We start from the raw sequence: 16,320 nt of genomic DNA on the forward strand, positions 1-16,320 counted from the left end.
CCATTCTGACCTTACTGCTTCAGCCAAGCAGTTCAAAGCACCGTGAAATAGAATAATACAATGGCAAGAGTCCGTCACACATCTTCACCTATACGTTCACTATCAATGTACACAGTAGAACACAACATAGTATATGTTGATTACACACTGACAAGGTACTAATCATTCAGTGCTTAGCCGTCTCTTCACCCTGCCCCATTAATTGCAACGCAGGGCAGTGAAGTATCACTTCTTTGAAGTGATGCTACTTCTGTACAATGACCCCTTCTGCAAATGTATTGAGCTTGTAGCTTCTGACAATGAGAGGGTAATCACACTTAATAGTTTAAATGTCATTTTAGCTGAAAATGCCCCTTTCTTCAGGGTCAGCAAATGGCTGGGGACATAACCTGAATCACGGCCCCAGGAGAGAGGACATTACCAGGATTTTTAGTTAAACAGAATTATCCATACCTACTACATATCTCCCTAAGGAGATAATGGTCAGGATTCATATTGACTAATGCATAAGTGTTCAGCAAAGTATGGTGCGATTAAATACCAGACACTCCTCTTTAACCAATTCTTCTTCTGTGGTATTACTGGATTTTCTGAACTACAATCATGGCTCCAACTTTAACTCTATGATCACTGGCACACAGTTTTCTGAAATTTGATTTATCAAGAGTGAAAGGTTGCCGCCAGAACAGTACAGATAACTGGATGCATATTGTCTTTTCAATCCATTGTTGGCTTTGCAAGATATCCCATATTAATCACTGTTGCCCGACAGAATGCCTAACTGATATTCAATGCACAATACCCTAGAGTGTGAAAACGCAGTCTGAGATTGCACAATAATGGAAACGAGAGCTGACAATTAAAGATGTATTCATGCAAAGGCTGGGAATTTCCTTGCAGCTCTCCCATTCCACTGGTTCGCCAGCACTTCAATGGGAATCCTTTCATTTGTTGTGCCTTGTGCTAATGTTACGTGTTTTTACACTGCATTAATTAACACGAGTTTTTGAAGATAAATACCTTTGACCTTGCAGAATCCAGCTGCTTTTGGCACTGGGTCATTTAGTTCCACTGTGAGAGTCCTTGACCTATAACAGATATCATTGTTTCCAGGCCCCTGCTGATCATTTGGTATAGATAGCCTCCATGGCTGCGTAATAACTAGATAATAACAGATCGTCAGGATTGTCCAATTGTGTTTCCTCATTGGTGAAAGTGGCTGCAAAGTTCACTTCAGCTGTGGGGTTTCTGCTAATTGCATTAGCAATTTATCCACAATTGAAATGCTATTACTTTACAGCTTTGAACAATTTTCTGTGAGCGTGCAGTAATTTTCATGTGTATAAATGCTTAAATGATATTTTTCCTTCACATGGGCGCCATGGTAGTGCAGCAGTTGGTGTAATGCTTGACAACGCCAGTGACCCGAGTTCAATTCCGCCAAGTCTGTAAGGAATTTGTTAAGTCTGAGTGGATTTTCACTGGGTGCTCCAGTTTCCCCCACGTTCCAAACGTTTACAGATTAGTTGGTTAAATGGGTATAACTGGGTGCTGCACGCTCCTTGGGCTGGAAGACTCTGTTATCAACCTATATCTCTGAGTAACTAATAAATTTCCAAGCTAAAATATGGACAATGTCACCTGGTAATGTTTTCATTGGACAGGGTGTATATACAGACACATGAACACACAGACACAAAATGAATGGCATTAACAACAATCACCACTCAGATTGGCCACACTTTTTATGAGTGTATGGAATTCCTACGTTGGTTTTTGCAACATGTATATTTCTTTTTATTGTATCCTGTTACATTCATACACTGTTCTTTGTTGCAGTGGTCCAGAGTGCTTTTGTACAATAATCGATTATGTTAACATATAAAATATTTTCAGTAGAAAAAATGTCGACATTGTAACAAAATTTAAATAAACAATTTTAAGGAAATTAAGATGACAATGTTGACTTTACATGGAATTCAAATTGCAGCTACTTTCTGAATTTAATACTCAGGTTAATTGCAGCTACCGCTCCTGTTTTACATGTTTAAGAACACGGCTCAGCAGAAACCTAGAAACTGGGTAATTAAATTCTCAAATATATAAAACAACCAGAATTTGCCTGTTAACATGTACAGAATATATGCACAGTGTGTATAGCCATTGCATTTGACCATGGAAAGCAAGTGACAATTAAAAATCCATTTAAAGTCCAGGAAATACAAAGGTGGGTTTAAACGTTTAAGCTGATTGTGAAAGTTGTCCAGTATATATAGTGTTTCTGGTAAAGAGGAAAGGGAAGAATTTCAGAGAAATCTCTATGCTTCTTGAGCAAAACAAATCACATACAAAAGAGGGGAACAAATTGCAAGAAGCAATCCTGAAGTTTCAATCAGCTTCATGGTTTTTCATCAAGTAACCACTCACTAGATGTTTGTTAGTATCATAGTCAAGCTTGCTGGGTATGGTGGACTTTAGGTTATGCCCAATTTTTAAAAATAACTCATGGCTCCCTGTCATCCAGAGCTGGTGCATCGCCTGCAAGAGAGACAGTTGACTGGGACAAAGTCAAGATCATTGAAAAGATCATTATGTACAGGACATAAAATATTATTACAAAAACTGAGACTGCATGCACAAATGTTGGTAGTTTTGTTTGTTAGTTACTAATCCTTTATTAAGTCATCCTTTGGTTTACTATAACCACTCTGTGGTCACAGATGGGACTAATGTTCCTTAGTAGTTGGTTTCTGCTAATTTTATTTTAGCAGATAGCTCTCTAAGCCATGGCATATTGATTTCTTGTTGTGAAGTGCACTGTTCAAGCTCCATTTCAGATTTTCATCTTGTATGTAGCCCTGAGCACATCATCGTGCCATAAATTAGGTAAATTGCACATTTATCACAAATGTTATTTTAAGATAATGTGTAAATGTGACGGCTAGAAGATGTACATGTTGTGGGGACAAGCTGGTCCTTGGGTGGGGTTACAGTTAGGTCTTCTTCGCGCACCTGTGAATTAAGGCCTTTCGAAAGGTGCTAACCCCTAAAGCATCTCTCTGTAAGTGCTCTAGTTATCTGACAAGTAATGTTTTGAGCAAGACCTTTGCCTGACAGGGCCATAATCCCACTCAAACTCCAGCTTGGAATATGTAATATCTTCACTGGCAATGTGCTTGTTACCTGTAGCACCCTAAATGTGGACTATAGTGTGAAAGCAACACAAAATTATTGTAAAATGTTTTAATGGTGCAGTAAAAAAAAAGTTAAGTGAATGACAATAACGGTGTTTCAGTTCCAGCAACAAAACAGGGCACAGAGTGCATTTCAGTATCTGTGCTGTTTACATGCCTATTTTATACATATATTCGTGTATGGTGTCAGCTGTCAGTTATTTCTGCAAATTAACTGAAAAAAAATGGAGATGAACAGACTCACTCAGTGTGCTGGTAACCACGGGTTACCTTTTATATGCCAAAATATAAAGATGCAGTAGGGAATCATGGGAGGATAATTAGGCAGAACAAAACTTACCAATCAAAGGCATTCTACACATGATGATCATTAAAATAACAAGTGAGAGTGCTCATAAATAAGTAAAGGAGGTTACATCATGGAATGCCTTTTTACATTTGTAGCAGGATCTCATAGCATAAACCTTTTGAAGGATTTTGTATATTACTGTTGAAGGAATACAGTACAAGTTGTTTTTTTTTAATTTTATTAACCCTTCGAGCAATGCCTATTCATTTGAGCTCTGAACATGGTTGGTTCACTTCTATTAAATAATACATTTGAAAATTATATTGTGTAATGTCATCTGCACAAAGATCGTGACAATGAACTGAATAAAGACCAATGCAGATAGTCGTTTTAATAATGACTTTCAGTCAGTGATCTGAAAAATAAGAATGCAGCCAATTTGTTTTTGCAACTTAATGCAGAAGTGCTTCAGCAGTGCTCAGAGGGTTAAAGGTTAAAGGCTGAGAAACACCAGCACACTTAAGTCACATGAGAAAGTGCACCAGGTTCAGTATTAAATGCTTAACTAAATTGTCCATTACGCATGCAGCTTAATGCATCTGAGCGATACATAGCAACTAAATCCAATTTACACAAAATTCCAAACACTTACCATTTTTACCCTTGTAATCAACCAGTAACAATTGCTGATTACGTGCTTCCATTAAACACTGTACAGTTATATAAAAGAGTTCAGATCAGAGTGCTACTCTGTAATAAATCAAGAACATGTGCCAAGAGTTGTTACAGTAGCTTTAAGGCTTCTTTCAGAGTTGTCCTCAAAGCAAACAGTTAGGGTTACTAAAGTAAATGCTACTGTTTCTCTAGCTCTATAACGTACAGAAGATGATCCTCTGGTGATTTGCCATGAGTTTTACTGAGATGCAGTTTAACTGCGTGCTTACTGGCAAAAGTCCGATTACAGAGTTTGCACTGGAAGATTATACCAGTCTCATCATCTTGAGATGGCAACACCGATTTTTCAGAGGGCAGCTTTGCATGTGTAATCTGGCTGCTTATCTGTTCACTAGAAAGTTTGGATAAGTCTCGTAACCTGAAGCCTAAGTGTGATTCTAAGTGACTGATATAGGTAGAAGGAGTTCTGATCTGTGATGCACAATCATTACAAAAAAACACTGGATGACCAGAGTCCAGGTTTTTAAGAAATTTTGTTCCACCTGTCCTTCGAAGCTGATACTTGACATTGGCTAACCAGTGGCTGATTGTTGTCATGGAGAGTCCTGTAAACCTTGAGATGTGCATTCTTTCCTGTGGGCTGAGGTCCGACATAATGAACTTGCCATCTGTGGTTTGTCTCAGGCTGGCTGCAAACTGGGCCTGCAGTATAAGTAAATGTTGTGGGTTCCAGTTTGACTGCCGACCTTTGCGTTTCTGAGCTGGCGAAATCTCCTCTGGCTCCTCCATCGTGCTACCATCCACCTCGGATTTGTCTGAAATGCTCGTAGGTGTAGAAGATTTTGATGTGTGACTTCCTGTCAGGTTTTTCAGCATGTCAGATATATCTGACAAGGCATTCTCGCGTAGCGGCGAATTTGACATGAATGACACGACTGCAGATGTCTTTGCTGTTGTCACGGTGGATGAAGAAGATGTTGACGATGGGGATGTGGATGACAAAAGCACTGAACCCAAAGAACCACTTTTGTCACTCTTGGCTTTCGTCAAATCAATAGGCTGGTCACTGCTGACATGATAGAAATAACGGTCCACGGGCTCTGCTTTCTTGGCCTGCAGAATTGGCGTGGCCACAGCAGCCTTTTCTGCCAAGCTATTACTCATTTTGTAAAGCATGCTCATAGGGTCCAGGGTCGGCAACGCAGGTTTGGCTGCTTTCCCCAAATGAACATTCATAACGGACTGCAATGCACTTAATGGATTAACGAAAGGTTGCTCGGGAGGGTGATCTGTAATAATTGCAGTGCTGGTGCACGTATTATTTGTAGTGAGTTTTAAGGCCTCTGTACCGTTCTCTAAATGATCCTTTGACGGGCTCTCTTTAGCCGTGTCCTTCTGATTGTTGGAAACACTTTCATGGCTCTTGGGGCTTGGGTCTTTTGAAGACTCACACTTTTGTTGTTCACCTGCTTCACTGCCACACGGCGAAGGTGTCCCATGTTTCAGCCGGGACAGTTTATTCTCTGGCTCTTTACTTTTCTCTTCAGTTTTTGCTACCTTCTCTGTGACTTTCTTCACCAGCTCTTCCATAGCATGGAAGTTGTTTTTTGGTACAGGAGAGTTCTGGCTGCTGGGTGGTGAAACCAGTGGTTGGCTCTTTGGAGAGGCCATACCATCTATGTTGCTATATGCTGGTTTCAGTTGTGTATTCTTACCTGATGACCCAAATGGTAACTTCATTATATTAGGAAGCTGATAGGCAGCATGAATACTGGGATAGCCACTCCAGCTCGGAGTCCCATTCTGAGCTTTGTTAATAGCAGAGGTCACTGTATTTTCTAAAGACTTTAGGATGTCTAGGCCCCCTTTCGGATTTTCTTCCAGGTCTTCTTCTGTTAGATACTGATACTTGGAGGAGATGTCATACTTTTCCTCCTCTTCACAGATTTTTTCTTTCTCTTTAACTTTGTCTTCATCACTTTCAGAATCTTTTTCAACTTCTCTTTTCACTTCAAGGTTCAATTTTGGTGAGACGCTGGTGGGGGTACTTAATGATGATGTGAAAGCACTTGCTGCCAGAGGAACAGACTGGACTTTATCTTCTAGAATAGCTGATACTGGCGTTGGAGTTGGTGTCTGAGGTGCTTCAACCATCTGCTTCCCTTTCTTGATTGCAGAATTGGTCACTTTAACAAAATGTCCAGTCACCATCATATGTGCAGTCAGTTCCTGCAGAGTATCATGAGAACTCCCACACTCCATACACTTGAGAATTTGAGACTTCCTTGCCTCAAACTGCCAGGCATAGCTGGCACCATTCTGGTGTCCATAGCGGTTATTTGGTGTGACATAAGGATTTGAAGATTTCTGTAGTGTATCACTTGTGTCAGAGAACGATGTTTTTGGTGTACCACCTGTGGATTCTGGAGAACTTGGCAGCTCAAGCTCAAGCAGCGGCCTTTTCCTGGTGGAAGGGAGAACCTTTGTGGAAATTGGTGTCACGGGTTCCTTCAGAGGCACTTTCTGATAGTGTTTAGTTTTGATCATGTGCACACTTAAGTCCTGAAGAGACTCAAATGAATGGCCACAGTACATGCACTTTAGAACCTTCTGAGCATCTTCCTTTCCCTCCATCTCCAGCAACGAGCGTTTACGGGGCTTGGACCACTTTTTAGGATTGTTATTGTCAGTTTCATTGTTTTCATCTCGGTAGTGTCCAGTTTCGTTCATGTGTACGGTCAGCTCCACCAAGGTGTCATAAGCAGCGCTGCAGTCTTTACAGCGGAATTTGCTGGCCCCGCTGAATATGGAGCCATACAGCTTGCTGCTTTGTCTGTACAACTGTACCGTGCTGAAGAGGCTCGGCTCCTGCATAAACCGGTTCTGAGAGACTTGCTGCAGTGTCTTGGACATGGCGGACTGATGCCAGTCAAAGCTGCCACTCTCACAACTGCTGCTGCTGCTGCTACTGCTACTACTGCTGCTACTGCCACCATTTGTCACCGGCTCGCTTGGTTGATTGAGCCCCAGACTCAGAGAAGACCAGTAGGAATTTGACAGGATATTGTTATATATTGCTTTCATTTGTTCTAAACTATCCTGCACTCCACCTTCTTCAGGTGGCCCACCGCCCTCCTTACATTCATCTTCATTCTTTATGGAGTTGCTCTCAAAGTCTGCCAATCGATCACTGGTTTCGCTGACATGTGACGTGCTGTCCATCTCCTGACTGGAAAACTCGGCAGCCGGAGAGTCGTGGTAGTTGGGAGATTCCTTGCTAAATTCCTGCTCATTGCACATGTACTTTGAAGATGATTCCCCATCAGCTCCGGACTCATTGGCTTCAGCTTCCTCGTCTCCTAATACTGCTGCCTTCAGTTCGTCTGAAACATAAGCTGTATTAAAAGAAGAAAAAGGGAGAAAGAAAGAACAGTTTTAAGTTAATTGCTGCTTGTGCGGATCAAAATTAAATATGGCCAAACATCATAACTGGTAACATCTGTTGCAAAGTTAGACACTTAAAATGTAGTGTTTCTTGGGTACATAAAATCATCTCTTCAAATGTGATTTGCCACCTTATTCTTCTCAAGGGGCAACAGCTTGAAATTAAAACTAAATTTGAAATTAATGAAGCAAATTCTGGAGGTGGCATTCATTTCAAAAGTAATAAATTACATGTATCAACCTCTGAGACAGCAGTTCCTGTCTGTCAATTAACATGTCTTGTGCTTCTTCTACCCCGAATGCATTTCCGAGCAGACATTCACAATTCAAATTTTGTACCCATTATAAATTTCTGCTTTTTAAATCTTAGTCAATTTCAAACACCACAGTTAAAACACAGCTTGAAATACTGCATATAGATTGACTACCTGCATTTGGGATTCCGATTTCAAAACCATGAAGAAATAGAGAGCTATATCCATGTCTGCCCTTCTATACTTCAAAATTCTACTATGGAAGAACAGATGGTTGAAAAATTCTGTACTGACTAATCACTGTTACATACAGGTTTATGGAAGAATGTTACTTTCGACCCACTGACATTTAAGTGTGCATCATTTTAATCAGACTTTCACTCTGTCAAAACAGTGAAATGCATGCATGCCTGCAGATGTCAGAAATGGGTTTAGAAAAAAAGCTTTTGGAAAATATGACAATAACAAGATTGCCAAGTTTTGGTATAAGATTTGATGTTTTCATGCTGCAGTAATTTTCTTTGAATAAATTTATAAAATGCTACTGAAAACCCATGAGAGGAGCGAGGTGTATGAAAATGTATGTTGTTTATCTAACATGGCTTTACATTCCTGGTTTGATTTTTTCAACATTAGTGGCGATTTAAAAAAAAGTATCACAACTGAATATAAAATCATTTAATGTAAAAATAATTTGCATTTCATAATTAGTTCAGTCAATTAGAGCCCATTTCATTGGAATTAAATAAACCTCTGCAATTCACAAGCAAAATTGTGAAGAGGAAAAGGAAAGGTTCTGATTTGAACAGTTGTTTGGAAGAATCTGTATGTGCCAACAAAATGATGTCATCATCCAATTTAAACTAGCAGAAACAGCATGTGAGAAAACAGTGATTAATCACTGCAAATACTAGCATCATACATGAGCCAAGCAACAAATCAGACACCTCCCCCAGAAATTGGAATAGCAACATTTTTTGCTGTTTTGCAATTTTTTTCCCATTATATTCCAACAGGTCAGTCGTACAGTAATCATTTAGGGCACCGCTGAGAGAATTGTTTTCATGCATCATCAATGATCAAGCCATAGAACTGTACAAAGAATAGGGTCATCAAAGGATTCAAAAACTAAAGACCAGTTTTCCACATGATTATTATTTACAACTGGGAGCAGAAATGATGATGAAGAAGGAGTGTTTCGTTCTCTTAAACTCTGGTCTGAACTAGGACAGGAAATGCAGTGTGGAAAACACAGCAATGAGACAGTTAGCAGCACACAAAAAAACGTACACAAAAGGGGCCCAAAATCAGAAAGAATACTTGGGAGGATAGTTTTGATACGTAAAAATGAAAGTTAACCCATTATTAAGAATAGTTTAAGCAACCTCTGAAGATTTCACACCATATAGGTTTGATGGGCTGTCCATTCCATGGAAATCCATGGGCTTGCCCAGTGTCAAATCTTCCAATGGTTACTCTTGTAGATATTGATACACTTCAGGGATTGACTGTATGTAGTTGGACCAATGAAGATAGTCACATATTTTTGGGATCTCTTGTTAATAGTCAGGCATCCTTATGACCAGTGCTAGTTCTGAACACATTAACACCTCTAAAAATATTGAGATACTTTGCAAACACTTTCAAATATTGACAGACTCCAGGGAAATCCCTGTCAAAGTGACAAATATTCAGAGATGCCCTGTGAGTACACTAAAGGGCAGCTATAAACACTGGCATAGTCCCATGACCTAATGAGAACATTCTCATAACTTGCAAACAGACACACATATAATCAGAGGCTCCTTAAAAATGTTAGATTCAAATCCATTTATTTATCAAATGTACAGTAAAATGTATTGTTTGCATTAACAACCAACACAGCCTCAGAATGAAGTGAAGCGAATCTAGCAATGAATGCTAATTTCTAACAAACAAATTTAGCCACTCAAAGAAATACACTACTATCAAAACAGAAACAGTTGATCACTACATCCCTTGGATCACAGAATTTAATGTTATATCCTTAGTGCTCAGAAATTGGACTTTTTGGATCTCTGGGAGCTTGCAGACCCTACTTTGAAAACATTTGGCGTGAGTTGAATGATATTCTTAGCAAAGTGATACTGTTATGCACATTTTAGTTTTTCTTGAGGTGGGCTCACAAAATAATTTTAACAAAAGCCTGTCATGTAGAAAATGTTTCTGTGGTACTAGTCACTCCTCTGAGGAGACCACATGGAAGTTTGAGTCCATTGTCCACTGTATTATGTTCCATGCAGGTCCTAACTCATATTGTATGTGAGATTTTGGAGACACTTGGTTAAGGAATATATAGCTGGAGTAGCTTTAAGTTACCTTCCTCACAGCGTTTGGCATATGAATATTTTCCCCCAGGTGAACTGTAACCAAACCGGTAAGAAAATCCACCAACCTCTCAATCACCCGGATGGATTTTGAAACTATCAGTCCAGTGTCTATATTGTAGTCTGGTTTCTACATGCTAAGGCTATAGGGAGTGGGGCCCAAGCCAATTCTCCTGACACTAACTCAGTGGTCATTCTCTTCAGACACAAACATAGTTTTGTAGTTAATGCTTATAGTCTAGTCTCAACTTACCGTGGCTGTCTACCATGGTTACTCCTCAGTTTCTAATTCAAAGGCAGAAACGGCACCACTCATGCAAAGGGGCAATATCCATAGCGAGGCACATTGTAGATGGCTCTAGTGCAATGGAGCAATTTAGCACTGTTATTGCAGATTTCTAAAATTCTTACAATACTCACACAAGAGGAAATATGAACCTGTCTGCAGGAGGTACAATTCAAACTGAATGAATTGACAGGAAGGAAGCCATCTTCTTCCTTCTCCCATTTACCCTTTGCAAAGTGCAAGCAGCAAATTCCTTGAAGTGGTTCTTAAATTGACCACCAAGAATAGCAAAAAGACTATAACCAAGGCCAGCAAGTTTAAGTAACTGGCCAATTATGAGTTCACCACTCTAACATCTTTAAGGTTGAGAATCAGATGCCCCTTCTTGTCAAACTCCCTACTTCATCCACGTTGTAACACCACTTCACATTTGACAGCAAGCACATTTCAAGTACAAGTGATTAAGTTTTTTTAAATCTTCTTGTGAAAGCCTGGTACTCACCTATTGATAAAGATATTATTTCCTGGAAATGAATAACCTTCAGCTGTCAGGCTGTGGGGCCAGGCAATGGAGATACCTTACAGCAGGGATTCCCATCCTTGGGTGCATGGACTCCTTGCTTAATGGTATTGGTCTGCGGCATAGAAAAAGTTGGGAACCCCTGCCTTCCACGTATATTAAGGAGAAGTACTATCCAAAGGTTGGGTTCGAATTTATTTTTATTATTAGTTTCACAATTTTAATTTTAATGCTCATTAATAGGATATCCCCTACGATCAGTTTACACAGAAAATTGCTGCCATCGTACCATTGTCTTGAATATGGTGTGACTTCTATGCATGCATCAGGTGTGGCGAATTCTCTCTATTGCAAAAGGAAACATTGATGCAGCTTCTCACTTTAAACATAGAGCTGCATAACCACAACTGTCCAAGGAATTGCATGTTTACTATTTTAGAGTATTAAAATTGTACAGTGCCCAGGGAGGGTATGTCCCAAAGCCCCTTGCTGGGCTTTGGTCCTAAACTTTTCATAACATACGAGTTCTGAAAGCAATGTGAATACATCAATTTTATTGTCTAATAAATTACTGCACACTTCAAAATTCACTGCAATTTATCTTCTTCTTCAGAATTATGAATGAAACATATCTATTAAACTATCATAGGGGGTTTATAAAAGCTTTTTGAATTCTGATCCTGCAAGAGATAAACAGTGATATATTACTTTTGTGCTATGCTTATAATGATGCACAGCATTCAGTATTTGAGGCCAAAATAGTCAAGTGGCTCAGAGTGAGCACTACTGCAAAACCTCTCATGGTTTTCAGAAAAATAGATGAAAGTAAACATTCTGAGAATACAGGCTCCAGCTATCAAAAAGCCACATTTTAGAGCTTGCTAACTGTAGGACATGAAGCCGCCAAGACCATAAACATAAAAATACCAGAGGTTTAGGTAGATGCTGTAGATGTGGTGAGGGCCTTCAAATGCAGAGCAGTCTAGAGAAAACTAAAGGAATGACTGCGGCCTCGTAATGGATTTTGGTGGTGTCATCATATCACAAAATGTAACCCTTTGGTAACTGAATGGATGTTTCTCCATTCAAATAACTATACATTTATTTTCCTTTCATGCAAAAGTTCCAGAAATGTTCTGTATTAGACATTGAAAATACACACATAAGAAATGTAAACAATAACATATTTCTGAAATTCCAATGTTAACAAAGTAAAAAAAAATACACATTAAGGCAACTGTTCATAAAAGGATTGTTATTGAGTTGCTCAAGTTATTAAACATTTCTTTTGAAAATCTGTGACCATAATGAGAAAAAAAACATTGATCCCGGGACCGCTTCCAGCCTGGAGTGACGTTGAGTTTTTACTTTTCTGAAAAGTCATATGCTAATCTCGTAGGAACATTGCTTATACAGTCCTCCCTTGTACTCTGCATTGCATGCCCCGATTTACTAGAAGCAGGGTTTTAGTTGCTTGGTGTGTATCAGCATGAAGTAATTTACTGATTTCAAGGAAACAAAAGAGAGTGACTCTACTTCCACTAATGGTTTAAATCATTTTGTTGAATCAAGCATGGAATCAAATATTTTACTCAGTAGAATTCTGCTTTTCACGATTGACAAACTAATCACTAGGTTGCTAGGATACAGAAATTCTGAATACCATTGTCATGGTTAAAAATTAGTATGATTATTGAGTTAGCATATTTTTACATAACCCATAACATTTTTTTCTAAGTGTGGAAAATAAAACTACAGACCATATCTAATGATAGAAACTACAGCCTAATTTGTTTTTCTCTGTTTCCTTCTAGAAAGTAACTTTCATAAAATAAACAGACTGATGTTACTGTCATGCCTTACAGGCTTTAACTCATAACTCACACAGGGTTTTAATAATGAAGTAGGATTGTAGCTGAAAACGTCACGCTCATGGAACTTCGGTCCCTTCCTTGAATTAACCAGAGAAAGAAGTAAATGAACTGTTGTTATTCCCATCACAAATGGCTTTCCAGATATGCCTTTGTAATTGTGTCCTGTGGTAAAAGAGATTTTGAAAGGATTGCACAATTTAAACCTGATGGGGTTAAAATAAAATAATCTGAGGTTGACACCACTGGTTGCAGAGATTAAGGGATATTACACACATCTTTCCTGTGTCCTATCTTTTTTACATCATATCAGTTTAAGACAAAATATGGCATCTGCTTTTGTGCTATGAATGTAAGTGATCACAAATTTTAAAAAAATCCCCATACCATTATCCAAGCTCCAGTGATGTAATGAATTGGACTGTACATTATAGCTGGTTCTGTGATGCGAATACAAGCTGCATAAACTCTCTCCTCTTTACTCTTGGTCTAATTAATTCTGGTGAATAGATAAGCTGGACTGGTACAAAATTCCTCCTTAATTTGAATTTAGTAGAGCCACGTTTCACAATAATTTCAAGTGCACAACGTTCTTATCGCAGAAATTGTTAGGTATAATTTATATATTATCTCTAAATTTTCACCTCCCTTCCCCCATCCCTTTCTGGAAGATGTCGACATCTTGCTGGAATCTAGCCCCGGACTTATATAGTATGTTCCATCCCATGCCTGAATGAGAATTCCTCATGCATGGACATTACATGGATTGTTAGAAAACTACTGAACTGCAGGAACTATGATCCTATCCTCATACAAAACTCGTATACCCACACGTTCACCACAAATATTCAGAACCTCTGTCAAAAGTTACTTTTACACAGAAATTAATTCTGCCATCCTAGATGTTGAAATTATAACACTGAGTGGAGATTGGATGTAAGAGTATCTTCATTTGTCTGGCTTAGTAACTAACCAAGCCATTTCACATGATACAGCTGGTTTGTAGCACAAAATGCTTTACTTTTCAGATCATACTTAGGTAAAACAGAATTGGCTGATGAGTAAAATACTGGGACACAGATTTCCGCAAGAGATAGATTCAAGGTTGCAAAGATGAACTTACTTCCATAGCAAGAGGTAAAACATGGAACTTGCTGCTTACTGGGTGATGGAAATGGAGATGATCAATGGCATCAAAGGAAATTGGATGGAGCCTATTTTAATTTGCTAGACTAAAATGATGCAGAAAGTCAACAAACAGGGCTGACTGGATAGCTCCAAGGATAGACAGCAGAAACTCGATAGGCCATAGGCTCCATGATAACAATTATATTGATATTCAATTTGCTAACTATAAAAACAGCCCACAGTTTGTTGCCATGATGTGGCTGCTCACGGATACTTCTTGTCTGACCTTGCATTAGCTCAATCTGGAAGGCCTAACATGTCCCAGAGTTCAGCACTGAGACATTGAGCAATGGCATAGCCTCTGATGAAGTGATGTGGGCAGCAAGCACTGCTCAAAATCTCCTGTGGAAGACCTGACCACTGGCAAAGACCCAAACCCCACTCTCTCCCTTCCAGATCTGGTGCCTGGCAAAGCCATCGGTGTTTTCAAAAAGATCCTGAACATTTGGGTACAATAAAGACTGGTAAAATCTAAATAAAGCATATAAAAGATTTCTCAAAGCAAAACGATCAATTAAAACACTTACAACCACTTCTAAATAATTAATGACATCAGTCAAACAGCAAATAATTATAAATAAAGGAGCATAGAAGGGTACATAACAGTACAGGCCCTTCAGCCCACAATGTTCTGACTACTCCACAATTCATTTAACCCTTCCCTCCTACACAGCCCACAACCGTCCATTTTTCTTTCATCCATATGCCTATTAAAGAATCTTTAAGAAGTCCCTCTTGTATGATCCTCCACCATCACCCTAGGAAGTGGATTCCAGTCAAACCTAATTATTTCCTTCCTTTCTTTCTTCACACTCCAAATTTCTCTGAAAATGTGGCCTTACAGCTACTGTGTTAAATCTAACCTGATGCAGGAAAGAGCAAGTTCCTCTGTTTAAAAGCTAAGGAGTCTCAGTGAAATCCATCTCTATCATTGATGAGCACAGGTAAGAAATTATGCTTCCAAAAACATATTGGACTTTCAAAACCCACTGACACTTGTGCTGAGGAATGCCAGAAGTTTGATTGGAACTTTCATTATTTCCAAGCATAATCCAAACTGTTGTCTTACAACTACATCATGTTTAAGTTGTCCTGTCGACACAGCTCTCTGGTATTAAGTATTTTCAACCTTTCCTATTAACAAATTAAGATAAAATTTTATGCTGCTGACAGTACTGTATTTAAAGCATAGCAGATAGGTCACCATTTTATGTTAAGCATATAGCTACAAAAAGAGTCATGGTACATTATTACAGCACTTGACAACATAAGAAATTTTTTTTCAAAATCCCTTAATTGAATAAAATATAAAAGGCATCTTACAGTACAGTCAGGAACATGCAGAGCACTGTGCTCTGTATTCCTTGTGAGTACTCTGCAGTGAACTAACCATGAACAAAATGGAAGAAAATAGACAAGGCTGGAAATGGCAAGCCATACAAAGGGTCATCCACCTAAATTGTTAACTGTTTATCCTTTCAATGACACAATGTGATTTGTTCAGTATTTCCCATATTCTGTGTTATATTTCTGATTTCAAGCTAATGCATTATTTTCACTTTGGATCCTTAAAATAAATTTGTTGAAATTAATTGGAATAATTTCCACTAGGAGCAGAATAATTCCTGTAGAATCTAAAAATTATGCTGTGTAAATATTTTTCTTCAATTCAAATTTTATTTTCTCACCCTGATTTTCATTCTCCCAGTATTGTACCAGTCGGGAAAGAGCCTGGGTGTCCGGCAGTAACTCCACCGGCAGTTCTAGACTACACACTCCAAGGTGCTGCACTTTGGAGCACCTATGTCGTCACTCATCCTGGTTTAATATGGATTCTGCTTTTAGGAGCAGATTAATTATTTTACTGAGTTATCAGATTAGTTGAGTTATTTACTGATGCAAGGGTAATCGCGTCGAAGAATCCTCTTTCTTGTTGCAGAACACATCCTGATTCATATTATTTTAAAATAGTTTAAAAATTATTATTAATTTAATCTTCATAATATCAGTGGTGAGTTCACATCATCAGCTCACAATCACTCAGCTGCATCTTTTTAATCACACACATACATACTGTGCATGGCATAGTTACTTTTAAGGTTTAGCAGCAGAAAAGAGGACATGTGATAGAATATTTCCCATTTTAAGAAAATGTTAAAAATATATTTTATGATATTTAAGCAAGAGGCAAGGAGTTCATGACATTAACTAGATCACATTATAAGATAAAGGA

At 38.7% G+C, this 16,320-nt stretch overlaps 1 protein-coding gene across 2 annotated transcripts in view; it reads right to left on the reverse strand.

Annotated features, from left to right (window-relative positions):
* Nucleotides 1–1,633: 1,633 nt before the first annotated feature.
* Nucleotides 1,634–16,320, reverse strand: part of tshz3b (teashirt zinc finger homeobox 3b) — an 89,022-nt gene continuing 74,335 nt past the window's right edge. The window contains exon 3 of one of the 2 annotated variants that reach the window (XM_063066970.1): nucleotides 1,634–7,553. In XM_063066970.1, coding sequence (XP_062923040.1) covers nucleotides 4,336–7,458 — 3,123 coding nt within the window. In that variant the 5' untranslated portion in view covers nucleotides 7,459–7,553 and the 3' untranslated portion in view covers nucleotides 1,634–4,335. The remainder of the gene's footprint in view (nucleotides 7,554–16,320) is intronic. The other variant, XM_063066969.1, reaches the window with a different exon arrangement.

This window comes from Mobula hypostoma, chromosome 14 (genome assembly GCF_963921235.1).
Source record: "Mobula hypostoma chromosome 14, sMobHyp1.1, whole genome shotgun sequence".
NCBI lineage: Eukaryota > Metazoa > Chordata > Chondrichthyes > Myliobatiformes > Myliobatidae > Mobula > Mobula hypostoma.